The sequence below is a fragment of the Dendrobates tinctorius genome, unplaced genomic scaffold (assembly GCF_039654945.1).
Source record: "Dendrobates tinctorius isolate UK_male_01 unplaced genomic scaffold, ASM3965494v1 ptg000029l, whole genome shotgun sequence".
In the NCBI taxonomy this organism is placed as follows: Eukaryota; Metazoa; Chordata; class Amphibia; order Anura; family Dendrobatidae; genus Dendrobates; species Dendrobates tinctorius.
In genome coordinates, this window is record NW_027361697.1 from 19,146,955 (window position 1) to 19,160,294 (window position 13,340).

A 13,340-nucleotide genomic window follows, 5' to 3' on the forward strand; every position below is an offset into this window, starting at 1 on the left:
GGCCCATAGATTTTAAAACCTTATTTACATATTAAGAAAACTATGGGTTTCTATAGAATAAAACTTTGAATTACAGATATCAAGGTATCATTTTATTCCTAGGCCGCCCATATAGGCGGCCTAGGAATGTTAATCCTACTGCCAGATTTGACATTTTGCTGGATTTCGATAATCGTTATAAATCCCAAGCCATGCTTTAAGGCTCTTTTATGGGTCAGACATTGACTTTCACAGTAACTACCTCATATGTATTGATTGTCGGGACTGTCCTAATTTTTCAAAAACAATCCCAGCAAATTTGTAGCATCCCGGAACAAAAACGTGTAGGGTTTGAATAAACCACGGCCATGAATGATTGATTCCAGGTAGAGTTGTGGCAGAGTCGAGGCAGGACTGAATCTTCCCTAAGGCTAGGCGTCGACAACCATAGATTCTCTCATCAAGAATCGGGACGATTATGCAAATGACACTCTGAACATTGTTTAATCAGCATGTGATCATAGTGTGATCTAATTCTCTTAGGTAAGGAGAAGATGGAGGAAAAAAAATCTCCACCTTCTCCATTCTGTGTGGCCCGGGAAATCGAATTGCCCTTGAATATCATCCAAGTGTGGGCCAATGTTTTCAGCACACTCATTGACTTGCATGGCCAAATGCGATCCGACTATCCAAGGAATAAATTAAACATATGCCCCACAGAATAACATTGCACTATGATCGAAAATACACTCGTCTGCACCAACCCAAAGGTTGTAACTATACTACTTATGCAGTACAAATATGGCTCAAATATAAATATGTTGTATGTCCACTCAATTATGTAAACCTATAAATATGACATAAAACTAAATAGTCTTTAAAAACATATTTATTGATAGAATATAAAACAATCCAAATACAGAAAAAAATAAACTAGGGGGAAGCAAAACAAGTGGAAAAAAAGTGCGGGGAAGTACGGGGTAAAAAATATATATACACCAAAAGGGAAATTTTTACTGATTGTAGCACCATTCATATAACTGATAACATGATCACAGAGTTATGTATTAATATGTCAAATGATAATGATAATTACAATAATGATCAATAAATCTTATGGATCATAAAAGTTGTCAAAATACAGATTCATCCAACATAAAATTCAATAAATATAGGTGCAAAATCCCAGAGGTAATTATTAATTTTTTCATATAAATATCATTAAATAATCACAAATTCATTTACCTATAAGGGTCAAAAAATGTGTATATGAAATAGAATAAACAAGTCAGCAGCTAAAACAAAAGCACAACAAAAAATAAAGATAATAAATAGACTGGTCTCTATTAAAATAAAGACAACCAATATCCCTTTAGTTAAGACCAAAATATTATTAATTGGATAGGTAAAAAAACAAGTCTAAAGTGCCAAAGTAGAATAGAAAGTGCAAGTGCCAAGAAACATTTAATCACCATGCATACTGACCAAGGAAGGAACCCCGCAGCAGCCCGCACCTACCTGACGCGCGTTTCGCCTGAGCTTTGACGAGGGAATCTGGGATCTTGCACCTAGATTTATTGAATTTTATTTTGGATAAATCTGTATTTTGACAACTTTTTTGATCCATAAGTTTTATTGATCATTATTGTAATTATCATTATCATTTGGGATATTAATATATAACTCTGTGATCATGTTGTCAGTTATATGAATGGTGCTACAATTTGTAAAAATTTCCATCTTGGTGTATACATATTTTTTACCCCGTACTTCCCCGCACAGTTTTTTTCCACTTGTTTTGCTTCCCCCTAGTTTCTTTTTTTCTGTATTTGGATTGTTATACATTCTATCAATAAATATGTTTTTTAAAGATTATTTAGTTGTATGTCATATTTATAGGTTTACATATACTACTTATGCAGTTTTATTTCAGCTGGAAGTGAGAACATTTTGAAAGGCTTCTGATAGTATGTTTTAGGGGTTGTTCATTTAAAAAATATATACAGCACTCACCAATGTAGCTGAAAAACTGTGAGTCTTTATTTCACATATTTTCCATCAAATGTGTGGACATGCAGGACGTGGAGGAATGCTAGGGGAGGGAGGTGCCGGACAACGGCCGTTTCGCGATTACTCGCTTCTACGGGTCCAATGCTTCACATTGAAATATTCATGTTTTTTCATGCAAGCACCTCCATTTTTTGACTGAATCATATACCGCAATACTTCAGATAAAGAGCTCCGTCTGATAATGTGGTGATTTGTGTGCCCTAGTATGCCGTTCATCTATTTGCTCTTTGCTAAAAAATATATACATAGCTAAGCTTAAAAGTAAGGTTTATCATTTATAAGTATGCTTCAGTTTTTCCAGAAGCCCACCTGTTCCAGGTTCGGCAGCTCCGCTCCCAGTCCATTACTCAGCCCGGTGAAAGTAGAGTTTCCTATGTCGCCTTGTGACCTGTGCTGTATGTAAAGAGGGCTGGCTGACTGGTTCATTTCAATAGATAAGCCAGCCCCTATTTCATGGCCAGTGCACAGACAGAGAAGGAGGCTGGCTTTGCCATTGAAATGCACAGTCATCAATCCCCTTACACACAAAGCTCCTGTGTGGTGAAACTCTGTCCAGTGCTATGCGTGAAGGGGGCTGATCTTTTCAATAGCTGAGCCAGCCCCCTTCTCTGCTCATGAAACACCCTTGACAGAGGAGGAGACTGGCTTAGCTAATAAAATGAGCAGCCATTTGTCAAGCCATTTCAATATGTTTTGCCTGTTCAATACTAACAATTTCTTTTCTTACAACGTTACTAGTCATAACCCATCATTTCACGTTTTGCGACACTGAATATGATGATAGGATTCATTGCATTATTATTTATTTATTTACTAACATTCATTGAATAAAATACTTTATACGTGAAATTACTTTACAGTTCATTAAATTGAAAAAAAAATATAAAATTGAAAAATGTAAAAAAAACCAAAAAACCCAGAATGATTGTATTATTAGTCAACAGGAAATATAAAGCCAAAAATTAATTTAAAAAATCTAATATATTCAGTTTCATCTGCCCTGGAAAATTGCTTCTTAGATCATCCAAAAATGTATAAACCTGTAAATTCCAATTCTGTAAATGGGAGGTTAACAATACAGCCTTTACTTGCAAAAGATGTCTGCCAAAAGAGAAACAACCTGAGAATATCATCTTTGATGTGAGGTAATTGCTCGTTTTTACTATCAGTGTGTTTCAGGAGAGAGGATCAAACAACTTACTGGAATTACTGTTATATGAAGTGCACTCCCATCCCAAATTGCTTCCATTGACTTTCTATAGTAGGTCGGGTGGCCCTACTATATAATATTATGTGAGCCTTGATTTGATAAATGATCAAACTCCAATTATTTGTCCTTTTCTCTCTGGGTGGCTAACAATAATATTAATATGTTGAAAATTGACTTGTTTTTGTAGTGCTTAACCTTGGATAAATTTGAAGGTCACGATGATGAATCCCATCTGACACATCACGCTCTTTACCTACTTGAAGAAAATAAATTCTGGGCCGGTCTTGTGTTCATGGACATGTTCCCGTGGACTAACCAGGTTCCACCCCATGTGAAATACAAAATCCGCATGGATATTGATGTAGTGGAGAAAACGAATAAAATTAAAGATAGGTAGGTATTTTAAGATTTATTGAATTATTCGAGACGAGACATCACTTTCCTCCTTCATGCAAGGTGAAGCTGACTCGAGGATATAAAAAATTGTCTTTCATACAGAGAAAAAAAAGGAAAATTTTCATCTCGATTGTCGTCCAATTTTCTACATGAGCATTTATCAAACTTTATAAAATCAAATTAAGTTTCCTACTTTAAGAATTGTAAGGTATCCATAAAAATCGGATACTGTCAGGTTGATTCGTATAAGATAATTTTTTTTTGCGTACCCATAGATTTGAATGGGTAAGTATCATCGGCATAAGAAAGAAACTAGTGCATGTTGTGATTCGCACAAACAAGAAGTATTCAGCTTCCATGATTAAGCCCTTTCAGGGTGAAACGCGTAGGAAATTGCTCCCCTCCATACGCCTCTTTATGTCGTTTTTACCTGATGGTATGAAGATTTTATATTCTCAATAAAGCAATTATTATTTTATCTCCTGGAGACGCTGGAAAAATCCTTCTTTATGTTGTGCATGTTGTGATTCGGTCCGTGAAAAATAAAAAAAATGCTCATCAGGACAGTCCCATTGAATAACCTCGGTCCGAGTGCTGTTGATGTGATGCAAGTTTTTTCACTGACAGCAGTCAATGTGAATTTGGCCTGAGATAGAAGGTTATTTTGTACAAAAAAATTTTTTATTTTTTTTTTAAATACCACCTTTGGTTCAACAAGGATGCAGCATGTTCTTGAGGTCCAGTGGGCCTTCATGCCAGTTGGCTCTTTGATTGGCACATGTGTCACTGGTTCTGATCTGAATTGCTAAAAATTGGCACGTTAGGCCCCCTTCACACGTCCAATTTTTATGTCTGCATGTGGTCCGTTTTCTAAGGACTGAAAATACAGACACACGCACACCCATTGTATTCAATGGTGGTGCGCGCATGTCAGGCTTTTCACACGGACATTAATATTTTTGAGTTTTTCTTTTAGGATACATCTAAATTACTCCATTTGGTCACCTCTGAATTTGGCAATGTTGGATTCTTTGTAATGATTTTTTTGCATTTTTTTTTCATGGAGACACAGCCTAAGGGAATGTGCATACAACATCTCTGATTACATTTTATTCATCTAAAACTTCTTGTAATAGCTTCTGTATAGGTTAAAAAAAATCCACCATTTGCACCTACACAAATTGGGATTGGTTTTCACATGTTTTTAGTATTGATTATTAGGACTGTAAACCTCTTTCCTAATGACAATATAATCTAACTAATTTGGCAGCTTTACTTTGCATTTTTTGGTGGATTTCTCTGCAGACCTTTTGAGCCTATAATTTTCTGCCCCAATAGTGCCAAAAACTGCATTCTAAAGGTAGATTAAATCCTCTTTTAGATGCATGGTTCCTAAGTAACAGGATTACAGCACATGAACATTCGGTTGGGTGGTCCCAGGTTCAAATATGCAGGTTCCTGAGATCAAAGACAAAAAAAAACCTGAAATCCTCTTATTTGACCCTTGACCTTGAACACTCTTGACCTCTGCAGTTTTGGCCAGCTTTCAATAATGAAATTACCTCTTGGTGATCTCTTGTTGTTCCACTCAGAGTGTTGTTAGAGCCTTTGTGTTAAGGAGTAACACAGAAACATGGAGTAAATAATGATTCTTCAGGTCCTCAACATTAGAACATTGTGTATAACAGTCAATGGTAAAGACAAGAAAATATGAAACAAAGAAATTGGAAAAATGATCTTTCCACAATTCACCTAAAATATTAACTTAATGTATTTTTTTATAAAGTTTACTACATTTATTTACTCCATGAAGCCTACATAATTATTTTTGGGACCTAAAGCTGCTAATACGGTGATACAGCTATTTCTTCTGGCTATGCGATATAGTGTCAGGCTCACCATGTGAAGTGGACCCACTAAGCCCTAGGTCTGGGTAGGTACACGGACCTCGCGCGTTGGTGCAGATGGCAGGATGATATGAGGGGAGCGAGGACTTGGCACACTCTGGAATCTCAGAAGTCGCAGGGCAGATGAAGTATTAAAACCCAGCAGGGAAGAAAGCAAATAAACACAGTAAGAACAGAAGGTGGAGGACAGTAAATATAGAGGTCTAGAACAACCCCAAGATACAGATGTGTGTCAATGGACCTTAAATAGGTCTAAAGGTAGTGTCACGCTTAGCGATGCACCAGCGATCCCGACCAGCGATATGACGCGGTCAGGATCGCTGGTGCATCGCTAAGTGGTTGCTAGTGAGCTGCCACACAGGCAGATCTCACCAGCGACATAGCAGGGGTCAGGGGTCGCTACTTACCTGTCAGATGAGGCGATCCTGACGTCCTCCCGCCCGCGTCCACGCGTCGCTCGTCAGCGCCACAGGAGGCCCAGCAGGAAGCTGACAACGAGAAACGGCTCCAGGACGTTCTCTCGCGATCAGCGATAATCAGTGGGGAGCCGGTCAGAGGTAAGTATCAGACATAGCGATATCGCTAGCAATATCGCTATCACTTCCTGGCGCCGCTGGAGTGGCAGCCTGTTTCAGTAGCTCCTTCTTTTTTCTCCTTTTTTCTCTATTTTTTCTATTTTTCCTTTCTCTTTTTTATTGTTACTCCAAAGGACATTGCACTATGGAAAACCGTAAGAGGACCTGGACCTTCGATGGACTTTTTACCTTGTTTCTACTTGGATCTATTGTGTTGGGAAATCCAGGAACTGAAAAAGACCCTATTGTCTACTCCAGAGAAGCTATACTGCTGCTTAGGGACACAGCAAGGCAGCATGCTGCTAATAGACCAGAGGACATTCTACCAGAAATAAGGAGGACTAAGAGAAGAGGTTGCAAAGCTGGAGCCCTCAGGAAAGCTAGAAGAAGGCGCTGTAGACCTGCTCTTCCCTCCGTCATTATGGGCAATGTGAGGTCACTCGGGAATAAGATGGACGAACTGTCGGCGCTGACCAGACGTCATCGGTAATTAAGGGAGTGCAGTATGTTGCTGTTTACAGAGACCTGGCTCACCGAAGGTACTCCGGACGCTGTTGTCTCGTTGGATGGCTTTAAACTCATTCGCGCGGACAGGACAAGGGAGAGCGGTAAGAGGAAAGGCGGAGGGCTGGCGATATTTGTGAATGATAGATGGTGTGACTCTAGGCATATTGTGGTCAAAGAGCAAACATGCTGTAAGGACATTGAGCTATTAGCTGTGGGCATCAGATCTTTTTATTTACCGAGGGAACTATCGCATGTAATCATGATAGCTGCATATGTCCCCCCTTCTGCGAAAGCTGATGCTGCCACTGAGGTCCTACAATCCACAGTGGGCATGATGCAGTCCCTTCACCCCCAAGCACTCCTTCTGGTTTCGGGAGACTTCAATCATGTGTCTTCAGCATCCATACTACCCGGTTGCACACAGTATGTTACCTGCCTCACTTGAGACAACAAAATATTGGACTTGTTCTTTGCCAATGTGAGAGGGGCATATGCCTCGTCAGCCCTACCGCCCCTTGGAAGATCGGATCACAACCTAGTGCACCTCCAACCCGTGTACAAGCCGCTTGTACAGAGAGAACCTGCTGTCACTCGCACAGTGAGGATATGGACTGAGGAGAGTGATGATGCTCTGAGAGACTGCTTTGAAACAACCACTTGGGATGTGCTGCAAGATTCCTATGGTGATGACATGGATGGTCTCACACACTGTATAACGGACTACATTAATTTCTGTGTAGACAACACGGTACCCACAAAAGTAGTGAGGTGCGTCTCTAACAATAAACCATGGATCAGCCCCGGAATAAAGGCTCTTCTCAAAGAGAAGAAGTTGGCCTTCAGATCAGGTGACAAGGGCAGGCTGAGAGCGGTGCAGAAAGATCTGAAGAATCTAATCAGGCAGGGAAAGGCTAATTGTAAGAGAAAGATTGAACTGAAATTGTCACAGAAAAGGATTCATGAAGTCTGGGAGGGTCTAAAGTCTATATCTGGGCATAGACAGACTGTCTCCAGGATGGTTGTAGATAAAGAGGGGCTTAATGAACTTAATCTATTCTTTAACAGATTTAATCACACACTGGCTGTTCCTGCCCCTGCATACCATTCACACCTCTCTGCTACAATAACCTCACCCCCTGCTGCAACTTGTCAACTGAGCCAGGGTCTGTTCTTCACAAGTACCCAGGTTGCAAAAGAACTGGATCAGATCAAAGTTTTGAAGGCTGCAGGTCCTGACGGCATCAGTGCAAGGCTAATCAGAACCTGCGGGCACCAGATGAGTGAGATCATTACATATCTGTTCAATATGAGCCTGAGAATAGGTATAGTACCACAACTGTGGAAATTATCGTGTGTGGTACCAGTTCCGAAGAAACCTTATCCGAAAGACCTTAATGACTATAGACCTGTAGCATTGACATCACACCTGATGAAGGTACTAGAGAGATTGGTTCTCACACGTCTCCGTCCTCTAGTGAGCTCGGATATGGACCCTCTCCAGTTTGCCAACAGTCCGGGCATTGGTGTGGATGATGCCATTATCCACCTTCTAGATAGGACTCTCTCTCACCTGGAGAAACCTGGGAACACTGTGAGAATAATGTTCTTCGATTTCTCTAGTGCTTTTAATACCATACAGCCAGGTCTACTGAGAGACAAGCTGGGCCTTGTTGGCGTGGACCTCCAACTCTCCACCTGGATCCTTAACTACCTCACGAACTGACCTCAGTTTGTAAAGGTTCGGGACAGTGTGTCAGACACGGTGATCTGCAATACAGGGGCACCTCAAGGTACAGTTCTTGCCCCTTTTCTCTTCACACTGTACACTGTGGATTTTAAGTGCAACTCATCTAGCTGCTACTTGCAGAAGTATTCTGATGACTCTGCAATAGTAGGCCTCATCACAGGAGGAGATGAAAGAGAGTACAGAGATACTAACCAAGCTTTTGTGGAGTGGTGTCAGAGGAACCACCTTAGGATTAATTCCGGGAAGACCATGGAATTGGTGGTGGACTTTCGCAAGGGAAAAAATCCACCAGTAGTGGTGAACATTCAGGGAAATGACATTGAGATAGTCGACACCTATAAGTACCTTGGTGTGATCCTCAATAATAAGCTTGACTGGGCCCATCACTTAGATGCAGTGTACAGGAAGGGCCACAGTAGGCTTTATCTGCTCAGAAGGCTGAGAGTCTTCGGAGTTAGGGGGGCACTCCTTGCATCCTTCTTCAACTCTGTTGTGGCATCAGTCATCTTCTTTGGTGTGGCGTGCTGGGGTAGTGGCATATCAACCAGGGACAGGAATAGGCTGGACAAACGGATTAGAAGGGCCAGCTCTGTCCTGGGATGCCCCCTTGATCCAGTTCAGGAAGTAGGCGACAAGAGGATACTGGCCATGGTGAGCTACATGGTGCAGAATGATTCCCATCCCATGCATGAGACCGTGACAAAGATGTGCAGTACTGTCAGTGACCGGCTACTTCATCCTAAATGTGAGAGGGAGCGCTATCGAAAGTCCTTCCTTCCTGCTGCAGTTAGGCTGTATAACCAGCACTGTCCAAAACGGAGAGCGACCCAAACAGTGAACTGATAGATCCAAAGTTGTGATAGTCCGGTTATATATTTTTTTTCCGTATATGTACCTACCTACTGTCAATCTAATGCCTTTATGCATCTGTATCTGTACTTGTTCCTGCCTTGCTGCTGTAATGCTCTCAATTTCCCCATGGTGGGACAAGTAAAGGATTATCTTATCTTATCTTATCATGTCACAAAAACCAGTGACGTTATAGCGATATTGCTAGCGATATCACTTAGTGTGACAGGCCCTTAAGAAGATGATAGCATTGATCCATGCAAGGTAATTTGTGAAACCCAATGTGGATCACAACAGAAGGAAACGCAGCCCGCGATACCCAGGACAGGTGTGTAACATATACTTGACACCTTACCGAATGTGGATGTTTTTTTTCAATAGTCATAGGAGAATAAGTCCCCTCTGGCAGTGGCTTAACTCTCTTTAAAAAAAAAATATTGGGCATGTTAAAATCCAACATCTCTAATTCTTCTTTTACCTCAAATATTCTGTTGGTGGATAGGCAAGATAACCTCCATACAATAACAAGAAAACCTCCATACAAGATAACCTTCCTTACCAGTCCTGCCAAAATCTGCCAAATTTCATCTACTGTGTATGGGCGCCATCACATTAAAGTGCAGATTTATGACATTTGTCTGTATTTCTAATTTTAATTGTTAAAGTAATCCAAATCCATTAAGTTTAGTGTGATACCCTGACATCTATTTTTTATTTAGTATTATTTTTACCATTGTTTGACTTGTGGATTGAACACTTAATAGGGCTGTCCAGTGAAAAATAGTTATCAGCTATCTGCAGGATAGATGATTAATTGTGATCTGTGGAGAGACGATCACTGGCATCTGCATCAGTCAGCAACGCATAGAATTTTCATCCATGACGGATTACTCTTACCCCCATTACAAGATAGAAAAACAGGTCGGACACCCGACCATCACGCCATTCATCATGGGTCTGATGGAACGAACAGGCCGAGTGCCGAACTCAACAGCCCCATATGGAGCAGCAGTAAATCATGAATGAAAGTTCCCCATTCTTCCAATCGTTGAAGGTCACAACAACCAGACATCCAAACATCGACAATTTCTCACCTATCCCTAAGGCGATAATTTGTTTTTTCCAACAAGACCCTTACACCTCTCAGATCCTTTTTAAACCAGAAAACAGATACAGGCCATTGTCAGTCTGATCCCACTTTTAATGTTTTGGGAATGTTGGATTGAAGGTAGCATGTGGCTGCAAAAATGGTTGAGATTATGGGAGATAAATGACACTTGTTCCTCAAAACATCTCCAAACCTACGTAGAAGTATTGACCACTTGACCAGTCTGTCACCTGCTGGATGCTTGTACAGAGCAAGAAAGTATGAAAAATTGAAAGATTATTTTAAAAAATTGCTTAACTATATAGTATTGTATTTATATTGTCTTGTTTTGTGAAGCTGTAGATTTAGTATTAATAGTAGTAATAGAACATGTCTTGTTTTGATGCAGATATTGGGACCCAGGACCAAGGGCTGACCCTATAGACGACTTCAGATACATCTGGGGAGGCTTTGCTTATCTTCAGGACATTATTGATCATGGTATTATAAAGACCCAGACTAACAATGACTTGCCGACTGGATTATACTTACAGCAGATGCCGTACCCCTGCTTCGTGGATGACGCGTGAGTGAGAACAAAGAATAAAAGTTCTAGACTTAATCTAATCGCCGGAGTGATGTGCTTGACATGTACAGTTTAGATGTTTGCACTTTGACCTTGTCTTTAGATAAGCTCATATTTTCCCAGCTCCAGTGCTACAAAGCATGCCTCCAGGATCCTGGCAATTATTGGTTTTATGTTACATCAAGATAAGTTTTTTGAAAATGTTAGAAATGGGCAAAACAGAATTTTAACTGTTAAGCCGGCTATATACATTAGATGGCCATCGGCCAAGCCATGCTGTGGCCAATCGCCGTCTCAACCAACTCTCCCATATGCAGAAGTGCTCATTCGGCCGAGCGCTCCTGTATTCTCTATGAGAAAGTTGCCAACTGGCACGTCAGCCAACAGCTTATTTCAGGGAGAACAATGTGCTCGGCAGTCTGGAATATGACATATCCAATTGATATCTGTCCCGTTGATCAGTCGGCCAGCTCCCTCATCCACATTAGACAGTGGTCTGAAACCGTCAATATCATCGGATTCATGCGACATTAGTCTAATGTGTAAGGGCACCTTTACAGTAGAGTATTATTTTTTTGTGTCCACGTCATCGATTCTGTAAGGCTGGTTTCACACTTGCGTTTTTTTGCGCTGTTTTTTAGCGCAAAAAAGCATGCGTTTTTCCCCTATCTTTTACATGGGTGCGCATAGGTGCACATACACATGCATTTGTACGCGTTTGTATGCGCATGCGTTTTTTTGTAGTGTGCGCTCGGGCGCACAAAATGCATCCTGTTGCATTTTTTGTGCGTCCGACTTGCCCCCAAAAAACGCATGCGCACGCAATGCGTTTTTTACAGCCAAACACCCATTATAGTATATGAGTGTGCATATGTGCGCATGGTAATGCACACGTATGCGCAAAAAAACGCACCCAAACCCGCAAAAAAATGCACACAAACGCATGATGCGTTTTTTATGTGCGTTTGCACGGTGTGCAGCTCAAAAAAACGCAAGTGTGAAAGTAGCCTAAAGCCCCTGTTACACATAGCGTTACACACACCGATTTTGTGACGTAGCAGCGATATTGCTAGTGATATCGCTACATGTGATACTTACCTCCGACCGGCTCCCCCGCTGCTCATCGCTGGTCGCGGGAGAACGTCCCGGACCGTTTCTCGTCAGCTTCCTGCTGGGCTTCCTGTGGCGCCGACGAGCGACGCGTGGAGCCGGGCGGGAGGACATCAGGATTGCTGCGTCTGACAGGTAAGTAGCGACCCCTGCTATGTCGCTGGTGAGATCTGCCTGTGTGGCAGCTCACTAGCGACCACTTAGCGATGCACCAGCGATCCATATCGTTGTCAGGATCGCTGGTGCATTGCTAAGTGTAACGGTACCCTAACTCATGATGATTTATATATGATGGCTACATAAGGCAATAATAGTTGCTTCATTTGTCACTTTTACTTGTTTGTCATCTCATTAGGGTCCAGTTGAAGGTTTGTAAAGACCCTGGGTATAATATAATGATGAAAAGGAGAAAACCAGGAAATCGTTAAGAAATTTTAGCCTAATAAAAGTGCAATACTGTCCACCAAAATAATGCTATATTATATCCAAAGCAGAACACTCTAATAAACTAATTAACTTTATCCTGCACCCTCGCACAGTCTACTCCCATCTGCTAAACACTATGAAGGAAACCACAGTACTTGCTGCTCCCCAGCCCAGATAAATATTGTCATATAGTGTATTACACCAATATATGTAACGTGCCCTCTCTATCATTGGTAATTCAAATTATTTTTTCAAATAATATGGGCTAAAATATAGAAAACGACGTTTCTACTAACAGTAAGAATACATAAGGCTGGTTTCACACTTGCGTTTTTTTTCGCGGTATTTTAGCGCTAAATAGCGCATGCGTTTTTTTTTCCTATACTTTGCATGGGACGCGCTTATGTGCGCATACACATGCGTTTGTACGCGTTTTTCCGCGCATGCGTTTTTTTGCGGTATGCGCTCGGGCGCACAAAATGCATCCTGTTGCATTTTTTGGGCGTCCGACTTGCCTCAAAAAAATGCATGCGCGCGCAATGCGTTTTTTTACAGCAAGACACCCATTATAAGTCTATGGGTGCGCATATGTGCGCATTGGCATGCTTATGTATGCGTTTTTTTGCACATGCGTTTTTTTTGTTAACCATGGAATTTAGGGGTTTGGGTTAGAGTTAGGGTTAGTTAAGGGGGTTTAGGGTTAGGGTCAGGGTTAGGGTCAGGGTTAGTTAGGGTTTAGGGTTTGGGTTAGGGTTAAGTATGGTTTGGTTAAGGGTTAGGGTCAGGGTTAGGGTTAGGTTTAGGGTCAGGGTTAGGGTCAGGGTTAGGGTTAGGGTCAGGGTTAGGGTTAGGGTCAGGGTTAGGGTTAGGTTTAGGGTCAGGGTTAGGGTT

The 13,340-nt window shown here is 41.3% G+C and overlaps 1 protein-coding gene across 1 annotated transcript in view; it reads left to right on the plus strand.

The window, feature by feature from the left end:
• Nucleotides 1–13,340, plus strand: part of ABCA4 (ATP binding cassette subfamily A member 4) — a 255,198-nt gene that overhangs the window by 97,142 nt on the left and 144,716 nt on the right. Inside the window, exons 12-13 of the mRNA XM_073571415.1 lie at nt 3,447–3,652; nt 10,737–10,913. Of these exons, the coding sequence (XP_073427516.1) occupies nt 3,447–3,652; nt 10,737–10,913 (383 nt within the window). The remainder of the gene's footprint in view (nt 1–3,446; nt 3,653–10,736; nt 10,914–13,340) is intronic.